The sequence below is a fragment of the Lacerta agilis genome, chromosome 12 (genome assembly GCF_009819535.1).
Source record: "Lacerta agilis isolate rLacAgi1 chromosome 12, rLacAgi1.pri, whole genome shotgun sequence".
Classification (NCBI taxonomy): domain Eukaryota; kingdom Metazoa; phylum Chordata; class Lepidosauria; order Squamata; family Lacertidae; genus Lacerta; species Lacerta agilis.
In genome coordinates, this window is record NC_046323.1 from 3,560,677 (window position 1) to 3,580,613 (window position 19,937).

At 45.4% G+C, this 19,937-nt stretch overlaps 1 protein-coding gene across 3 annotated transcripts in view; it reads left to right on the plus strand.

Annotated features, from left to right (window-relative positions):
* Positions 1 to 19,937, plus strand: part of GLI3 (GLI family zinc finger 3) — a 253,319-nt gene that overhangs the window by 163,843 nt on the left and 69,539 nt on the right. For all 3 annotated transcript variants that reach the window (XM_033165580.1, XM_033165579.1, XM_033165581.1), the window contains 2 exons: positions 7,432 to 7,637; positions 15,146 to 15,292. In XM_033165580.1, coding sequence (XP_033021471.1) covers positions 7,432 to 7,637; positions 15,146 to 15,292 — 353 coding nt within the window. The remainder of the gene's footprint in view (positions 1 to 7,431; positions 7,638 to 15,145; positions 15,293 to 19,937) is intronic.

The following is a 19,937-nucleotide window of genomic DNA, read 5'->3' on the forward strand; positions in this document are numbered from 1 at the left end:
TTAATGGTGTTTATTCTTGACAGAAGCCTCCTTTATTTATCTCCAATACAGTTTAGTGATTTTATCAGTCACCTGAATGAAAAATATTCAGTCATACCAATATTGCAGTGTAAATTGAGTAGAGTCACTTTTTATTATATCTTTCAGCCTTATCATCTGCACAGTAATTTTCTAGCAAGGGGTTTTGATATAGAAAGGCAGGATTTAGCTGTAGTTGACAGAAAGCCTCTTCAATTTCCCCTAAAAGTTCAGGCTGCTCTTAGAAATGTATGTATTAAAAAAAAAAAAAGCCTCAACTCTTATCCAAGCAATTTCAGGATTTGAAAGAATAAAGAAGATAAAATGCAGAGACCTGGATATGAGAAATGCTGTTAATTTGGAAGCTTCTAATGGTTGTGAAGTCAACGGTGAAAGGTTCTTTAGCATTTAAATATGTGGCTTAGTGTAGCAGTGTGTGTGTGTGTCATGTGTGTGTGTGTGTGTGTGTGTGTTTGCATGGCTACATAGTTCTGCTTTCTTCTAATCAATCAGCATCCTGCAGACCCTATCCTTCATCCAGGGTGTGATTTCAGAGCAGAGGACTCTAATGACCACATGCAGCTCATCAGTTGCTCAGATAGCAGCCAGGGCGTCTTCCAAAACTGGTTGGGGTGGAATTTTTCTCTTTCTCTCAGTGCATCAATGAAACGAGGACATCTTAAACAAATGCATATTACGTTAGCTTAGTTAGGAGCATTAAGTGAGAGAAGGTTAGACATTTCTTTGACCCTCCCTTTTTGGGGGTGGTGGGGTGGTATTATATGGATATCTGCACACTAATGTAGTCTTGACAGGCTGCTTAAATCCAGCAAGAGGTGTCAGCTGGAGAAAACAACGAACACACATATTTCAGAAAAACGTATCACACACATGTGCTAATTTCAACATATATTCGGTCATATAAGGTGCCGTTCTTAAACTGGTTAACAAAGAAGCTTTTCAGCCCTGATATTGTTGTGATTGAGTCATGGTGAATTGAATAAATAGTGTAAAGTTTAGCCCACTGGAGGGGGCAAGTGTGAATTATGTCAGTTCTTTTGAACACACTGCAGAAGACATTTGAGCCTTTGGCACCATATAATTTGCGGCTGAGTGATTGGAAAGAATTAATAGGTACGAATTACTCAGAATCATTTACATATGTGTGCATTTACATATATCATCTCCTATCCAGACATCATATAGCATTAGGCCTATTAAGATTCAGTATCGGTAATGTGTCCTACGCCTTCACATCATAGGTTGGAAATTAAAAGAGGTAAAAGGTAAAGGGACCCCTGACCATTAGGTCCAGTTGTGTCCAACTCTGGGGTTGTGGCGCTCATCTCGCGTTACTGGCCGAGGGAGCCAGCGTACAGCTTCTGGATCATGTGGCCAGAATGACAAAGCTGCTTCTGGCGAACCAGAGCAGCGCAGAGAAATGCCATTTACCTTCCCGCTGGAGCGGTACCTATTTATCTACTTGCACTTTTGACGTGCTTTTGAACTGCTAGGTGGGCAGGAGCTGGGACCGAGCAATGGGAGCTCACCCCATTGTGGAAATTCAAACCGCCAACCATCTGATCAGCAAGTCCTAGGCTCTGTGGTTTAACCCACAGCGCCACCCGCTGTGGTATAAAGTGTGAGAGTAATGGAGGGGAGGGGAGGTTCAAAACAAGGTTTGCTCTTTCATATAAAGACTTTTATCTTGAATTGATTCGCCAAAATTTCAGTGTTTTCAAGTCACACTGATTTTATTACAAGAGTTGAGTCAGGGCAATTCATATGTTTGTGTATTGGTTGGATGATGCGTCTCTCGTAGTTGCTGCATATGCTGCCTTACAGTTTGGCTTCTTTAACCCTTTTGCCAGGACATCATAAACTGCTAGAATTACATCTGCTTCACACATACCACTTCCAGTTTGATTGGCACATCTCAGTCCAAATCCGTCCAAAGAGTTTTTCAGTATAATTCTTCCTGGTTGCTGTTTACATAATGCTCAAGTGACAGCTGGTCCTTTAAGAAGTTCTTGCATGTTGCATAGACACAATGACAGGATAAATCTCATGTGCGGAAGTCTTCACAAGTAGGTGGCTTGATATGGGACAGGTATATGGGAATAGGTCTCTGGCACAAAAGTTTTTATTTATTCTTCTTCCAAGGATCACAGGGCAGTTTACTTTATAAAAACAGGAAAAAGACATAGCATAATAACAAACACAACAATAATAACCACCACCATGCACCAGTTCTAAAGGCCATAGATTGTTTAATTAGCCAAAGGCCTGGGAGAAGAGGCTTTGCACCTAAAGAGATAGAGTGAAGGTGCCAGGCAAGCCTCCTTGTGGAGATTGTTCCATCACAGAATAGGCCCACTCTCATGTTGCCATCCTCCAGACGTCTCGTGGAGGGGGAACACAAAGAAGAGCAGGGTTCAGGTCGGTTCATATGGAAAGAGGCAGTTCTTGAGGTATTGCAGTCCTGAACCATTCAAGGCTTTATAGGTTGAAACCAGTACTTTGAATTGGGCCCAGAAACTAATTGGCAGTCAGGCCAGGATCGGCGTTATATGCTCAAACCGTCTTCTTGCCCCAGTAAGCAATCAGCAATCAGGCCACTGAATTCTGCACCGTTTTCAGAAGCAGCCCCATGTATAACGTGTTGCAGTAACCTACAGTTTTAGTTACTGCTTGTATCTTGCTTCACTTCCAATCATGACTTGGCTCAATTATTTGAATTATTTCTTCAGCAAAATCCTTTTAATGATGCATCTTTATTTACAAATGGTGGTCCCAATTGCCTGGACTGATCTGCAGGGTGGGTTGAGACTGCTTGGGAAACATCGGGCAGAGGAGAAGCCTTTGAGGGGGTTGAAGGTGGGGATAAGACTTACTTGTATGCCATTTCTTTGAATAAAGGGTTAACTTCTCTGACAGACTCTGCTCCTTGCTTGCTGACTGGCTTCTGACTCCAGCCCTGACAACAAGGAGAGAAACAGGGTGCTGAAAAAGTGAAACACCTGCCCAGCCAATTTTCTTTTTGGAAGCTCTTTGGCCAAGGTAAAGGGACCCCTGACCATCAGGTCCAGTCGTGTCCGACTCTGGGGTTGCGGCGCTCATCTCGCTCTATAGGCCGAGGGAGCCGGCGTTTGTCTGCAGACAGCTTCTCAGGTCATGTAGCCAGCATGACTAAGCCGCTTCTGGTGAACCAGAGCAGCGCACGGAAACGCCATTTACCTTCCTGCTGGAGTGGTACCTATTTATCTACTTGCACTTTGACGTGCTTTCGAACTGCTAGGTGGGCAGGATCTTTGGCCAAAGAGACTGACATATCAGTCATTTTTTACATGGCACCAGGAATGTACAAGGTTCTGGAGGTTGGTTCTCCATAAACTCTTACACACGTAACATTGCATGAGGGCCTGAGAGGAGCGATGCTTGTTAACATTCCTCCTCGCAATTCCAGGCCCCCTGTGTTCCACACATTATGGGAAGGGGTCGTGTGAGGGGATACTTCAGAAGTTGGAAGCTTTTCGTTTTTGTTTGCTACTATGTCATGTATTGCTGTGTCTTTATATTGTAAATTGCCCTATGATCCTCAGATGAAGGGCGGTATAGAAATTTATTTATTTATTTAACGGACAAATTCAGGATGCAGGTTATAATTGCCATTACCGTATTTACCAGAGTCTAATGCACCATCGAATCTAATGCGCACCTCAATTTTCAGAACCCTAAAACAAAACAAAAAAAGTGTTTGCGGGCGAATGTAAATGTGCCATCAAATCTAATGCACAGTTCAATTTTTGCAGCGTAATTTGGCCAAAAAAAGGTGAGCATTAGATTCAAGTAAAATGCGGTGATTTTTCTTAACCTTTTTGTTTCAACCTTTTAGTTCATAACCCTTTACATTTCACAAACATAATATTGCTCTAAAGAAAGCAAGACCATATGTCAGTGGGTCATACAAATTTCCTGCCTGATCATTTTAGCAAGTCTACAAAAGCTGCTCTGTCCGGCTGCCTGGAGGAAAGTCTTAACTCACTATAGATGACCAGGTGAATGACTTTACCAGGTTGGGTTATGAACTAATGGATTTTATTTTTGCCTTGTCTAGCTACTATACCTTCAGAAAGAACTCTTTTTTATTTTTTTACTTCGGTACACACCTAGTTTTGTGGAAGCTGTAAAAATGAATATAATGCTTTTCCCCCGAACGGAAGTTGAAGAAAACTCATCCTTAATGAAGTCAGTTTGCTTGTTGAGTAGTGAGAAACCCACCTTGGGACTCTTCAGTTTCTTTTCATACATGTACTTATTTTCTTTTCCTTGGAAATAATACTTGAAGTCAGCAACATCAAAAGAACTTGCTGCCCTTGGTGGTTCTCTCGGCTGCTGCCTGTGACTCTACTGTGTCTGTCCTAAATTAATTGGGAGAAAACTGTGCCAAAAACCGTTTAGTTGAGGCCAGCCAGTTGGGGTGCTGCACGTTCGTGACAAGCTTAATGACAAGCCTTTGCCAAAGAGCAAGCAAGTTGGCCGAGACAGGCAGTCTAACAAAATGGCTTCTCTGTACAGCTTTCCATACGCTGGCATCCCAGAGTATCCCGTCACTGAAGTATCGTGTCAAGGGCCATTGCCAGGCAGGTGGTTTTCTTCTCGAAATCTTCCTCCTTATGCTTGGGCAGCAGCTGGATTTAGGGCGTCTTTCTTGCTTTCTCACAGTTCCATGTTTGCTGTTAAAAATGTCCCATTTCACCTGGCAATCATTGTGTGGTTAATTAAATCACTGGATTGTCAGCCTGGCTCCACCATGGTTTGCTTTGCCCTGTTGAAGAAAAACAAACATATGGCGCATCTTTGATCTATTGTCAGCTGGTTGTGAAATTGCCCAATCAAAAAAGCATCCTCAAAAGCTGTCTTGTAATAGTTAGCAAACTCAGGATCAGCTGGATATAATTTGTTCCTAATTGAAGTGGGACAGTTGCAATAAGGATGGGCTAGCAAGCCAAGGGAAGAGGTAATAATTGTATTACTACTGTCATAATAATTTAAACAGTTTTTGCTCTGCCCTTCAACGGAAAAGCAGATTAATCATATTCCATCAATAAAAACAAAATGTTCCAGTCAACAGACTTAAAATATGCAGTTATTGTAATATGCAACACAAAGGGAAAAAGAATTAAAAGGGAAGAAAAAAAAAACAGTTTTGGATGCCATTTCTTAAAAGTTGCATAGTACTTCTAATGACTAGCTGAATTCAGTCCTGGGAGAGGAGATGTCAAATGGAGCCAATCTCTCCACTGATCTGATTGAATTATTGTGCTCCCCTTCTCCCCCTCTGCTGCAGCCTGACGGAATGCCTCCTCTCAGGTGGCATTTGATGGAAGGAGGGGCATAATGGAGATGGCTGCCATCTTTCCCCCTGCAATCCAGTCCTGTTCCATTACTGCCCTGGTGAGCAAATGTTATGTAGCTGCCCAGTGCACAGATCTGCTCAGGGCTCAGACCAGGAAGCTAAAGGTTGGCACCTAGCCTAACCCATAGACTGTGTGCCTCAGAGCCCTTTTGAGGCACAAAAAGAAAAGGAGTTGTGCAACACTGCTATGATTGGTATGCGCCCCTTGGAGCAGGGCTGAGAAACTCTCCCACTCCCCCTGCTGAAGGAGGCACCGGCATTAGCAGCAGAAACCTGAGTGTGCAAGGATAACTCTACCACTCCGTTCTACCCTCTCCAGCTTTTTATTTTTATTTTAAGTAAGCCCTGTCATGGGGCAAAAGAGGCACCTCCTCTGGCTAGCAGGCAGTGGTGGCAGCCTGAGCAGAGGTGATGGTACTCCGTTCCGGAATGTTCCACTAGAAAAGAAGCACAGGGTGAGGTGGGGGAGAGACTCCACCCAAAGGCTCTACATCAGGCACTCCCAAACTCGGCCCTCCAGCTGTTTTGGGACTACAACTCCCATCACCCCTAGCTCACAGGACCAGTGGTGAGGGGTGATGGGAATTGTAGTCCCAAAACAGCTGGAGGGCTGAGTTTGCGATGCCTGCTCTACATGTTGGGACTGGTAGCTCAGAAGGGTCAAGGTAAAGCAAGCTCTGCTCCCTCTCACGAAGGCCCTTCACTTCTACAGTCTACTGGGGCTCCTCTCAATTATAGTGAATACTTTAATTTTGTTTTTCTATATGAGTTAAACGTATGTAAACTGCATTACTATGCAGAATAATCAAATCTGTGATCTGTAATTACTGAGGTGATCCTGCCCTGATCACAACAGCCACCATTAATGTTGCTGTCTCTGTTACGCTGGTAGAGAGTATAGGTTACAGTGGTGCCTCGCAAGACGAAATTAATTCGTTCCGCGAGTCATTTCGTATTGCGAAAAATTCGTCTTGCGAAGCACTGTTTCCCATAGGAATGCATTGACATTTTCGTCTTGCGAAGCACGACCATAGAAAAATTCGTCTTGTGAGTCACCTAAAAAAATTGCAAAACCCTTTTGTCTAACGAGTTTTTCGTTGTGCGAGGCATTCGTCTTGCGAGGTACCACTGTACGTGCAAAAGGGTGGCAGTTCAGTCCTCAGCGCCTTCAGGTAGAGCTGGAAGAGACTTCTGTTTGAAACCCAGAGACCTGCTGTCAGTCAGTGTATACAGTGCTGAGCTAGATGGATCAGCGATCTGTTTCCGTACCAGCTAGCTTCTTATGTTCCTGTTGGATGCGACTAGGTATAAGTGTTGTGTACAGTGGTACCTCGGTTTACGAACTTAATCCGTTCCGGAAGTCCGTTCTCAAACCAAAGCCGTTCTTAAACCGAGGCACGCTTTCCCTAATGAGGCCTCCCACTGCCGGTGCCCTTCCACTGTTTGGCTTCCATTTGTAGACCGAGGTAAAGTTTGCTAACCGGAACACTACTTCCAGTTTTGCAGAGTTCGTATACCGAATAGTTCGTAAACAGGGCTGTTCTTAAACCAAGGTACCACTGTATTTGTAACAGTCATTAATCATACAGACTACATAATATACATGTCATAGTCCTTGCTGGATGCATGATATTTGAGGTTGTAGGGTGCAGGGTGACAAAACAGCTTTTTCATTTAAAAGTGTTGGTGACACACTGGCTAGCACTTTCAAAGGAGAAGGGAAAACTTATTTCCTACAGCTTTTCTATCTGTGCAATGGGAAATATGCCTTGAGTCAACTAGTTGAAATTGGGTCCCATAGACAATCTTCAGGACAAATTAGTCACAACCCAACTCAGGTCCCATTGATTTCAACCAGCTTAGTCTGGATTCAACATTGTGTGTGTTGATCTTCATTGTGGATAACAGTTAACTTTATGTGAGGGTAGGCTATATATATATACATCTTAAAAAACACCGAACGTACTGTATATTTTGTTCTCTTTCTGTTCTAGGCCTTCTGCTCTATCCGGTAGCCCAACATATTCGGAATTGCCGTTCATCAGAATATCCCCCCACAGAAACCCTGCTTCAGCATCAGAATCTCCCTTTAGCCCCCCTCACCCGTACATTAACCCTTACATGGACTATATCCGATCACTGCACAGCAGCCCTTCTCTGTCTATGATCTCAGCGGCTCGGGGCCTCAGCCCTACAGATGGTGAGTTTCAGACCGGCTTCCTGTTTGCTCTCATTTTGACAGCAGTCACATTAATCTTGTCAAAGGATCTCTTCAGCTCCTTCCAATCAGCTGCAGCAGGTTTGTCAAACATTTATTATGTCATAAATGTTTCAATACTTCATCAGCCTATAGCTGGTCATTTGTACGTTTCATTGAAACATCAACTAAAGGTACCATCTTGTTTGAAATTTTAATTAAGGAAATATATTTATTGCTTCTAACTCCTGCCGCCATGGACTACCTTTCTTCTTGCTTACCTCAGTGTAAAATAGGCAAGTTAGCAATACAATGTGGTGGAAACAGTTCGTGGCATTTAGCCATAGTCTCTTCCCAGCACTTTGTAGAAGGAGACAAACGTTTTGTCTTCATTCCTTGGGACTGTGATTGTTCGTATTAAATTTAATTTGGACAAAAATGTAATTCTTGCCAAATTTTTGGTAGGCAAAACATTATGAAGACAGATCCCCTTGAATTCAGAGTTAGAAACCAAGAGTTTCTTTATGTTTAAAAGCATAAATTATCTTAATCCATCTAAAGTTAGTCATTGCTAGTTTCCATTGAAACCAGTGGAACAAGTTAGTTGTAACTAGTGTTTCCCATTGCTTTTAGTTGAACCATCTTAATATTAAGCCAGCTTTAAACTAGAGAGGGGCCATGTTATCAGCATCTTTTTATTTATCTGAATAATTAGCCTTTCTTTCAAGGTTTGGATTTTTTCATTATGAGTTGTACTTTTTATCCAACCCATGCTTAGATAAGAATACAGAAATCCAGCCTTGAGAATGGTTTCACATATATGCAGATTGATGGGAAAAGCAACACAAGTGAATGCAAGAAAGGTTTTTTTTTTTTTTTTGCAGAACTCTTTCGCAAATTTCACATGTTCTAAAAATAGGTGTTCATCATCAGGGGCAGCTAAGAAAATTACATAAATGTAACAAAAATCCAGAAGCATTTAATAATGTCATATAAAAGTATATGCACCTGCTGCTCCCCAGCTGGTTTTGCCTTTTGGTCTCCTGCCGTGTGGTGCAACCCTCCTTCCAGTTGCAGGTCCATATAGATTGTCATGGGTTGGTTAGACACGAGGAATGGTGGGAGGAACCAGCTGGGGAATCACCAAGCAAAGAAGGCTCAAAGCCTGGGCGATAGTGGTGGGACAACGATGAGTGGTCAGAGGGAGAAGACAGGGAAGTGGAGGTGTCAGAAGCTGAAGGGATAACAGGGCTCAGTGAGCTGGGAGAGTCTCTGGCCGAGAGAAGTTCAGAATCGGAGGCAGAAGCTGAAGCAGGAAAGGAAGGAGGTCAAGAGAGGCAGAGATGAGTCAGGCTAGTGTAGAGTCACGGGTCGTCCCCCCCCTTCCTGCTCTGACTTCCAGAAGAGGTATGAAACAGGAGGAGCAAAAACAGTCTGCATGCAGGCAGCGTCTCCAATTGCTTGCAAGAAGTCCTGAAGAGGAGGAGACCTAGACTGCTTTTAGTCACAGCAACGGATTTCATAGTGTAGGACCTAGGGGGGCGTGAGCAACTGTGCTCGTTAGGCCCGAAACTCAGCCAAGGCTGTAAAGATTGTCTTTCACTAATAAAAAGTTAACTCCAGCTTTGAACTGTGGGGTTTACAGACCAGCTTGCTCTGTGACATACATGCAGGCTGTGTGCTAGCATGTTCGGAAAGGGCCACCTTGGATAGTTCATGATTTGGCCACGTCCTGAGCCATTCGCAAGACCAAGAAATCTAGAATAAACATTCTTAACTGACTGAAAAAGTTTACTCATGTTGAGGAAAATGGGAAATTAATGATTGTGTGAACCCACCCAAAGTTAATGTTATAAAATAATGCTAACGTAGGAACATCTAAAATTCATATGGAGAGAAAAGAAAACGAAGGTAGGTATTTCATCTGAGTAACGGGGAGGGGGGGTGGAATATGTATGCTGGGCTCTGTTAACTGTACAGTAATAATACTGTAATTTGAGTATTTAAAATGGTAATTGCTGCTAAATTGAGCTATAATGGGTCAAATTAGCTAGCTAGTGTGTATGGAAGACAATTAGAATACTATTTTAATTAAGGGAAAAGTGCTTCCCACCACATATGAAAATGGCAGATTTACAAAACCGACAGTCTGCCTTTAGCTGAATTTGAAAAATGAGCTGTTCTCGCTGCCCAAATGGATAATACCGTAACTAATTAATCCTCACATATAAGAACATATACCTTTACAGATAATTCATTACTTATGGGTGCTTGTTCTTATGAGAATAAATTTTAATGACCTGTTGTCAATCAGAATTTATATTACATATGCAGGGCATTTGTAATAGTGAAAAAGAAAGTTTAGCTTTTCGTCTAAAACATTTAGTTAAGTCCTCAAAACTTACAGGGCGTGTCTGTATGTCAATACCTTGGTATTTGTTGAGAAATCCTTTTTGGATATCAGTGATTTTTGTTGGTCTCTAGATCAGTCTTTTTCAACTTTTTTTGGGCAAAGGCACACTTGTTTCATGAAAAAAATCACGAGGCACACCACCATTAGAAAATGTTAAAAAAATTAACTCTGTGCCTGTATTGACTATATATAAAGTAATTCTCTTGAATAGGAATCAAATAAACAATTTTTTCCCACGGCACACCAGGCAACATCTCGCGGCACACTAGTGTGCCGCGGAACAGTGGTTGAAAAACACTGCTCTAGATCTCCCTTAATCTACAGCTTCATATTTATATAGCAAGTATGTAATTTCTAATAATTTTTGTAAGAATTGCCATTAGGAACATAGCTCAGTTTGTCTACACCAGGTGTGGGGAACCTTTGACACTCCAGGTGTTGCTAGTCCACAATTCCCATCACCCCTGGCCATTGGCCACACTTGCTAGGCTGATGGGAGTTGCAGTTCAGCAACACCTGTAGGGCTAAAAGTTCCCCACACTTTGTGTACATTGACTGGCAGCTGCTTTCCAGAGCTTCAGCAAAGGTCCTTCACTGTCCTGCTTGGAGATGCTGGGGATCAAATGCACGACATAATAGCATAAATGTGTACATGCTGTGCAACCATATTTAAAAAAGACCTTTTCTATGTCCCAGGTGAAAATGAAGAGAAATAACTCCAGTACTACAAAACTTAACTTTCCAAATAATGAAGTTTAGCAAGTTGCATGCTGGTTTCCTTTTTCACCGTCTCCTGATCATGGCCTTTAGGGGCAATCAGTTTAGGTTCCCCCTATGATCAGAAGAACACAGTTGCTCCTTCCCTGAGGCTGTGGATTGCAGGGGAAGGTTGGTAGCCAGGGGTCTGCAACCTTTAAGACAAAAAGAGCCACTTGGACCCGTTTCTGAAGGGAAAAAAAGAAACTGGGAGCCGCAAAACCACTGCGACATTTAAAACAAATATAACACTGCATTTTATTTTTAAAAATCCGATTTAAATTTAAAAAATCCGATTTAAATAAAAAAAATCTGATTTAAATAAAAAAAAATTGATTTTTTTTTTTAAATCATTCATTTTTATCCAACCTGGGGACCACTACCAGGTCACAGCCTGATCCAAGGTGGGTTGCAACAGCATACAAATATTTGATTTGTTGTTTTTTTTAAAAAAAATGAGTCCTCAACTGCACACTTGTGTTAAATGTTTGTCCCATGTCTAATTGAAGACTGCTGGCTTTTACAATAATCTTAGTGTCTTTTACCCTTAATATTCCAGACCAGAGGCTATGCTCACCTCTTCCAACCTCCTCTCTTGCTAAATAAAGCACAGAATTGCACCAGAGAAGCCTGTGATGTTTGTGCTGACTTGCATACAGGTGGCTGTAGTAGTTCATAGTGTTCAAACCTTTTTAGGGGAGTTCCCTGCCCCCTTAATGACAATGGCGATAGATTTTGCACATGAACACAGATCCAAGTTAGGACTCCTCTCTTCCACGCCAACAAGTGCTTTGTCAAGGCTCCCCTAACACACACTCAGGACAGAGGAAAAACTGCAACCTTTTGGGGCGTCATTCTCCTACCCATGTCTCTGTGAGAACCAGCCCTTTATTCTGCCTCCCGTAGTACATCCTCCCCCTTCAAGAAATCATTTCCTTTGGACTTTCGGCCCATCTCCACCCCTATTACTCCTTGCCCTCGCGAAGGAAGCATTTTCACAAGTTTTCTTTTTGGTGGGCTGTCCGTGCTTCCAAACACCTGGAAGTCACGACAGGGGCTTCTCCCCCACCTAGTAAATTCTGCCTCTGCATAAGTTACTCAGGTTTGGTTTTCTTTACCAGACCCCGGTCAAAGCAGAGCAATAAGTCATTTACCTCAGCAGGGGACAAGCTCAGATCCAATAATGAAACCCTTCCAAGGAGTGGGGGGGGGGTCAAAACTTGTGACAAGCAGGTAGGTGTTGGAGAGCAGCATCAGAGGGGGAGGGGGGAAGGAAATGAGAGGGGGGGGAAGGAAGCGAGAGAAAGCTTTCCCAGTTTTTACGCAAGCCGGAGCCTGAAAAGTTGCCAGAGCGCGTGTGGCAAGGAGACTAAAGAAGTGCTATTGTGGGTCGAGTGACCTAGAACTGGGAGAAAAGAAAGCGCGGGAGAACAAGCCCCTCTTTCAGCCGCCGAGGAGGAATCCCCCGGATCTCCTCCAGCCACAGGCTGCCCAACCAAACCGGGGCAAAGCCAAGGCGCTGCTCTTTGCGCCACGTGTTTGGAGAGGCCACTTTGGAGAGGCCACAGCCGGAGGGCGCGGCGCAGGCGGCCAACTTGCGCTCCCGCGCTCCGCCCGGCAGCCTAAGCAACACACCTGAGGAAGCAGCGGCAGAGGACTCCCCCTCCCCAGTCCCAGTCCCCCGCCCCAAGGGACCCTTTTCCTCCATGCAGCCTTTTTAAGCAGCCACGTCCCTGCTGTGCGTGCTCGGGCTCCTAGGAGCCTCCAAGCCCCCTCGCGACACATGCACCCATTGGCTCCTGAGACGCGGGTCCCGGGCAAGGGCGAGTCCCGGCCTTGCTCCGGGGCGGAGAGAGACGCGTGCCCACGAGAGCGCAGTCTGAGGCTGCAAGCGGAACCAGGAGTGAAGGAGGCAGCGGCAGGGAAACAGGCGCTGCTTCCTCGACCATTTTTAAAAGGAGGGCTTCCCCCCTCGCCCTCGCCCACCACCCGCCGCCCCTGGCCCAACCCACAGCTGCCTACCTCGTCATCGCCTCGATGCAGCAGCCAGCAGCAGCTCCACACCAGCAGCAGCAGCCACACCTCTGGAGGGAAACTGCTGCTGTCTGCTGCTGCGCCTGCGCTGGCAGAAACGAGGCATGGCGTATGAGCAGAGCAGCACAGCAGCAGCACCCTCAGCCTCCGGAGGGCGGGCCGCCAGCCAGCTGGAGGGCGGCCGCTGCCGCTGGCCAGCTGGAGAAGTGGACAGGCGTATCCGCCCTGGAGCCGCGGCAAAGGTGTAAAAGAGCCGCATGCGGCTCCGGAGCCGCAGGTTGCAGACCCCCGTTGGTAGCCATGGGCAATCTGCCTTTTCAAGGGGGCTTCTTTGCCACCACTGAGCTCCTTGCTGTGGAACTCCGGGAAGCATTGTTTGAAAAGCACCTCGCTACAGAAATCAGCTAGCTCTTACTACGGTGATTCTGTAAATCGCCCTGCTCAGTAAAGCTAACTTCTTACCCATGTGCTTCCGTTTGGCTCTGTTCTTTGAGCAAGAAAGAAAAGTGAAGGCATTTCTCCTTTTCAGAAGTAAAGCATCTTTCAGGGAGAAGAATGCCAGTAGTGTAATTTATCTTTATGTGCTCATTTCATGCCCTTGCAGGTTCTCCAGACTTGCCTTTTAAAGTTTTCAGCTAATGTTATTGTTAGTTAACCCAGACACTTATGTCAGAAAGCTCAGGAAGTATTTTAAGTGTGTCTGGAAAGATACTGCTGTTGTCTAATACTGTAAAACTTTAAAATCAATGATTTCCTGGAAGGATTTTTGCCCCACTGTTTTTCTCCAACATTTTATGGATGGTGAAGTGGTATAAGAAGGGTTTTATGCTGAAAATCCAACTAGTAATTCAAAAATACATTAAACATTCTTAGTTTGCTTTTCATTCCTAAGAAGTATAAAGTTCTGAAAACTGGATTTTGAATAGATTTACTTTCATAATGTCAAGGCATAATCTCTCAATGACATAGGCTGGGGTCCAAAGAAGGGCTATGTATGAGGAAGAACTGTGCACACACGTCGCTTGCTGTTTTTGCTCAAGCAGTTCTGATTCCTAAAGAGACAAGCCACATTTAAAATTGCCCTGAGCTTTGCCTCTTTAGCCTCCTGCTCAGAAACTGCTTTTCGCTCAGCTCCATTCTTTCCAGACACCTTCTTTTTTGACGTCCTTAGTAGACCACCTTAGTTTGTGCCTAAGGCAGGAAGCTGAAACCCCAATCCACTGTGCATGTGGCAGTTGGGCTTTCAACAGCTCCACCAGTCTCTGCCTCCCGATTGGTGCCAGCACCACTCCTCCAGCACCAAAGGTACGGGTGCGTGGAAGTTCTGCTAGTGGGACTCCCACCAATAGTGGCCTATGGGAAGTCTCCAAATGGAGCAGGAGAGGGAAGGACTGAGCCAGCCTGGGTTTCACTGGGTCCAAAGTTGGCCCCATAGCCGTCAGGTGGGGACATTGGGCATGATCACCACACCAGATCCAGGCTGGTATTGAGTCTGTCTGGGATTTGCCTGACCTTCTGACCTAGCTTGGGTGAGTGGCAAGGCTGCAGATGGCAGTGTACCCAGCCAGGGTGAAACTTGCTATGCCAACTTTTCAGTAACAAGCTGAAGGACATTCATTCCCACTTCTTCTATTCACTCCATTGAAATTCATTTTACAAGTGCATATAGCAATAAAATTACTGTGTTTGATCCAGAGCAAGATCCACTTGGGTCCTTCTGAAATCAGTGGGAAACGAATTAGACACAGCTAACTTTTCAACTAGATTTCAAAAGGACCTACCGGTAAATGCCGAAAGGACCTGGAACTCTCTTCCCACCCTAGGGAGGCTAGACTGGCTCCCTCCTTGTTGTCCTTCTGCCAACAGGCTTTTGGGAACTGGCTGCTTTTAATGAGGGGGCTAGTGCCATGCTGTTTTTGTTGTGAGCGTATGTTTTTAGTAAGTTTTAATTCTTTTAATGTTTAATTGCTTTTTAATGATTTTTCAATGTTTTTAGCTATTCTTAGTTTATCACTAAGCCGCTTTGAGTCCCTGCCAGGAAAAAATGGTGGGAGAAATATATATATACAGTATATATCCTGCTTTGGATCCCAACCTGTGTGCCAGCAAACATATTGGTGAATTCTTCACATTACCACTTTGCGGGGTGTTTTGAAAACAAATACCTTATCACAGCTTGCATGATATTAAAAGGGGGGGGGGAACCACACAAATTGCTATCGTTATAGGCAAGAGAAAGGAGAAAATGAATCGCTGCGTCCTGTTTGCCACATGTCATTTAATGAAGCTTTTTATGTCCTGTTTTTAGCTCCGCATGCTGGAGTTAGTCCCGCTGAATATTACCATCAGATGGCTCTCCTGGCAGGGCAGCGTAGCCCATATGCCGACATCCTTCCATCAGCTGCCACGGCAGGAGCCAGCGCTCTTCATATGGAATATCTCCATGCTATGGATAGTAAGTGATGTTGCTACCAAAGATGTGAATTGAAAATTATGAACTCGGCGAAAACGCCGGATCGGCAAACAATTTGAACGATGGGATGGAGCTGTTGTCAGTGGAGACACGAGACCTGTTAGTGTTGTCTCAGAGAACTGGCCTTCAACTGGTGGTTTGAGACCCCCCTAATGAGAGCTCTTCTGCCATGCAAAATACATGGTAAAAGGTTAAGAAATGGGCCCCCAAAGGCACGTGTGGGCTCTGGGTCTGAAAAGGCTGAAAATTCCTGGTCTGGAGGTTTAAACAGAAAGCAATTCGGGGGCGACTTCACTATTTTCTTTCGTAGTGGCAGCATATTAGTCTGTGACCCAAAATAACCAGTGAGAGACCTATCATCACATGCCTGCTCTGGTTCTTCCCACTTTTCTTTCTCTTGGCCCCTGAATCTGTGACACTGTCAATACTATTACAGTAACATAAATGGCACTCTACAAGGTTTCATGAACCGTGAGCCCCTCCCCCAGGAAAAGGGGGGGGGAGTCTGTCTCGGAAGAACTTACATTCTGAATTTTTGCAGAGAAGTCCCAACAGTGGCATGTGTGTTAGGACAGAGCCTCCCTCCTGACATTGGCTTTGCTGCTGCTTACTTAGACGTGGCCGGGGTGTGGTAGGGCAGGGACAAACGTGGGGCTGTGTGGGTGAACTGGTGGCCACAGTGGTGCACCCACATGACCTTGCAACTACCCTGTTGCTACCACCTCCAGATAAGCAACATCTACACCAATGTCGGGAGGGTTGTTCTGCGGCTCCACCCCACCCCAGGCACTGCTGCTGAAGAAGACAACAGAGGGTGGGGAGCTTTTACAGACAGAAACACCCACACCTGAATTGTCTACATGGAGGTGTTTGTCTGCAACAGCTAGCGCTGGCCTAAGACATCTTGCTGCCTGAAGCAGAGCACAAGATGGCAGCTCTCCCATTCCATGTACAGGACTGGACTGGCAACGGAATCTTACTTCAGCACTGGTGGGGGGACTGCATCCTTCACCACACCTGAGGGCCCCAGGTTATCAGACGGGGTGCTGGGCAGGCCATATCACACACAAAGATCTGTTCTTCAACAGCTCAGTGCTGCCCTATACCCCCCAGCACCCGCTACCGTAGGTGGGCAGGGCCATTCCTGGAATCATAAAAGAGCTCCAAAACCTTCTTGATCTTACTCACGTGTGAAAACGTTCGCTGCATGTAGAATTGTGACCCTTCAAAAGTAAGTGTATAGATTGGGCAAAGTCTTCCACGAGAAGCCATTTTTATCTGTGGCTCGATTGGAAAATACAAAACGTTTTTCAGTTTACTGTTTGCCAAATTCATTTTTTACTGACTTAAAGTGAATTTTCCCCAAATGCAATTTTGTAGCATTTAAATAGTTGTTATTTGTGCCATTATTCATTTTCCTTGTAAACATTATTTTTAAAGTTCTGTATCATTTTACACATTGCATAGAAGCTAGCACAGATAGCCCAGCGGACTTGCTGTTGAGTTTGTACAGGGAGTTACAGCAGTTTCTGCTCTCTGAAGGGTCCTTGTCACTGTCACACATTTTTACATGTACCAGTATATTTAAGACACTTTAGGCATATCCTTGCAATGTAATTGCTCTCAACTCCTGGAGTTGGAAAGGGTTGAGAAGCAATATGGAAATGCTGCTGCCAGAAGAGCTGGCTCTGGTTTTGACTTCGCTGTTCATCTTTAGAGTTGCCACTGAAGACTGACCCAGATATCACCAAAACTGTTACACAGCTAAAAGAGGACACACATGAATGAGACATGTTTTTGGAACTGAAAGTAACACTGTTTCATTCAGTCCATGGAGAAGATCCAACTATAATTTGGTCTGTTTGTATTTAGTTATAATTGCTTTGCTGCCTGATGACTGATGATGGATACGATAAAGGTAAAGGGACCCCTGACCATTAGGTCCAGTCGTGTCCGACTCTGGGGTTGCGGTGCTCATCTCGCTTTACTGGCCGAGAGAGCTGGCGTACAGCTTCCGGGTCATGTGGCCAGCATGACAAAGCCGCTTCTGGTGAACCAGAGCAGCGCACGGAAACGTTGGCTTAAATCTTTATCTTAACGATACTTAAATCTTATTTTGAAGGAAGTGGTACTAGACAAATTCATACAAAGATAAACCAACTATAATATATGGGTATTGCTGAGATTCACAGAAAACCACTTTGTAGGATTTGGGAGATTGTAGGGGAGTGTGCATTGCTACTATCAGTCTGCATTGCAGATGGTTTTGTTATATATATATATGTCAGTATAATGAGAGATTTCAGCCCCTCCCACACCTTTCAAAGGGCTACTTGAAGGCATGTCTGCTCCAAAGGGAAGGCAGAGGAGGAGATACAAAAGCCAGGAGCTCATCTGTGCCTAATAACAATAAGCAGGGCCATCTCGTCCATAGGGGCTGGTGGCACACCGCGCCAGGGTGCCAGGCCCCCCAGGGGTGCCCCTGCGAGCCCGCCGGCATACCGGCCGCCCCCTCCCCAACCCGCCCCCACAGGCGGGCGGACGCTTGCGCGCCAGCGGGCAAGTGGGTTGCAAGCCGGACGCCCTTGCCTCTCGGAGCCCCAGCTGGAGCACTGGAAGGGCGCGCAAAGCCCCTCGCCGCTCCAGCGCCACGCCCCTCACCCCCCGCTCGCCCACCCCCCCTCCCGAGGAGCAGCCAGCGCGGGCGGAGAGGCGGCATGCTGGGGGCGCCAAGGGATTGCTGCGCCACGGCGGCCGATCCCTCTAAGACGGCCCTGACAATAAGCTCCTAGTTCTTGTGTATTGCGTATTTTATATTGCTTGAAAATACCATTTCAATTCTGAGCAAACTGCTTTGAGCTTCAGAAGAATGGCATACAAATGCCAGAAGGAAGGAAGGAAGGAAGGAAGGAAGGAAGGAAGGAAGGACTCTGATTACATCCAGTTTCAATACAATTCATGTTAATGGCTTCTGGGTAGCTAGTTTGCTTTGTTTGCTATGTCAGTGACAGCTGGGGTGGCACTTACCAAGGCAACTGTTGCATACACTGAATAGACTTTGCCCTTGGCTCTAAGTGAATCCACAGGGACAGCCAGAAGCTTGCTGGTGTCCCACAGAGATCTGGTTGGTCACAGTGAGAACAAGATGCTGGACTGGATGGGCCATTGGTCTGATCCAGCAGGTTCTTCTGGCATTCTTAGGTTTATGAGTTGGAGGGGAGCTACTTGAGTAGGAAAGGTTTCTTGCTGCTGAACTGATCCCTCTATCTCAGGGGTCAGCAACCTTTTTCAGCCGTGGGCCGGTCCTCCGTCCCTCAGACCATGTGGTGGACCAGACTATATTTTTTGGGGGGGGGGGAAATGAACAAATTCCTATGCCCCACAAATAACCCAGAGATGCATTTTAAATAAAAGCACACATTCTACTCATGTAAAAACACCAGGCAGGCCCCACAAATAACCCAGAGATGCATTCTAAATAAAAGCACACATTCTACTCATGTAAAAACACCTAGATTGTGAAGGCGATTGGGCTGCATCCGGCCCATGGGCCTTAGGTTGCCTACCCCTGCTCTAGCTCATGAAAGGGACAGTGACAGGGAGGAAACAGAGCTAGCCTGCGCATCCTTGCTCTCCTTCACCGCATGAGGGATTTGGAATGCCTGAGTGTGGTTTCCGTCTCTTGTGCTTAGGAATTGAATCCACGCATGTTAGGGAGTGTAATTTGAAGACCCCTGCATATTGCCCAGTCCCTCTCTGCGGCAATAAATGGGCACCTCTGAATATGTGCATTTGAAAGATGCTAATGTACCACCCTCGTATCCGTTACAGCAGAACAAATGTCTTAATTCCCATGCTGCATCCAGGGCATGGGACATGTTCAGAAGTTCTGTGTGTGAGGGAGGGCAGTCTTATGTACAGGATCTCTGCGTAAAGGGGATGACCAGGCCCTTTAGCTTCTCTCTTTCAAGCATCTGTACACATACAGTTTGCAGCTCCTGAAGAGATCATTTGAAATATCATGTTAAAGAGCACTTTTTATAACTGGATGGACTTCCCCAGGGGTAGGCAACCTAAGGCCTGTGGGCCGGATGTGGCCCAACTGCCTTCTCTCTCCGGCCCGCAGACGGTCCAGGAATCGACGTGTTTTTACATGAGTAGAATGTGTCCTTTTATTTAAAATGCATCTCTGGGTTATTTGTGGGGCATTGGAATTCATATTTTCCCTCCAAAATATAGTCTGGCCCACCACATGGTCTGAGGGACGGTGGACTGAAAAAGGTTGCTGACCCCTGGACTTCACTATACAGTGGTACCTCGGGTTACAGACGCTTCAGGTTACAGATGCTTCAGGTTACAGACTCCGCTAACCCAGAAATAGTACCTCGGGTTAAGAACTGTGCTTCAGGATGAGAACAGAAATCATGCTCTGGCGGCGCGGCAGCAGTGGGAGGTCCCATTAGCTAAAGTGGTGCTTCAGGTTAAGAACAGTTTCAGGTTAAGAACGGACCTCCAGAATGAATTAAGTTCTTAACCCGAGTTACCACTGTACACCTGTGTGCCTATACGTGCATATGACTCAAGACGGTTTCTTTTTCCCCTCCTTCTGCAGCCAGGTGATTAGTGA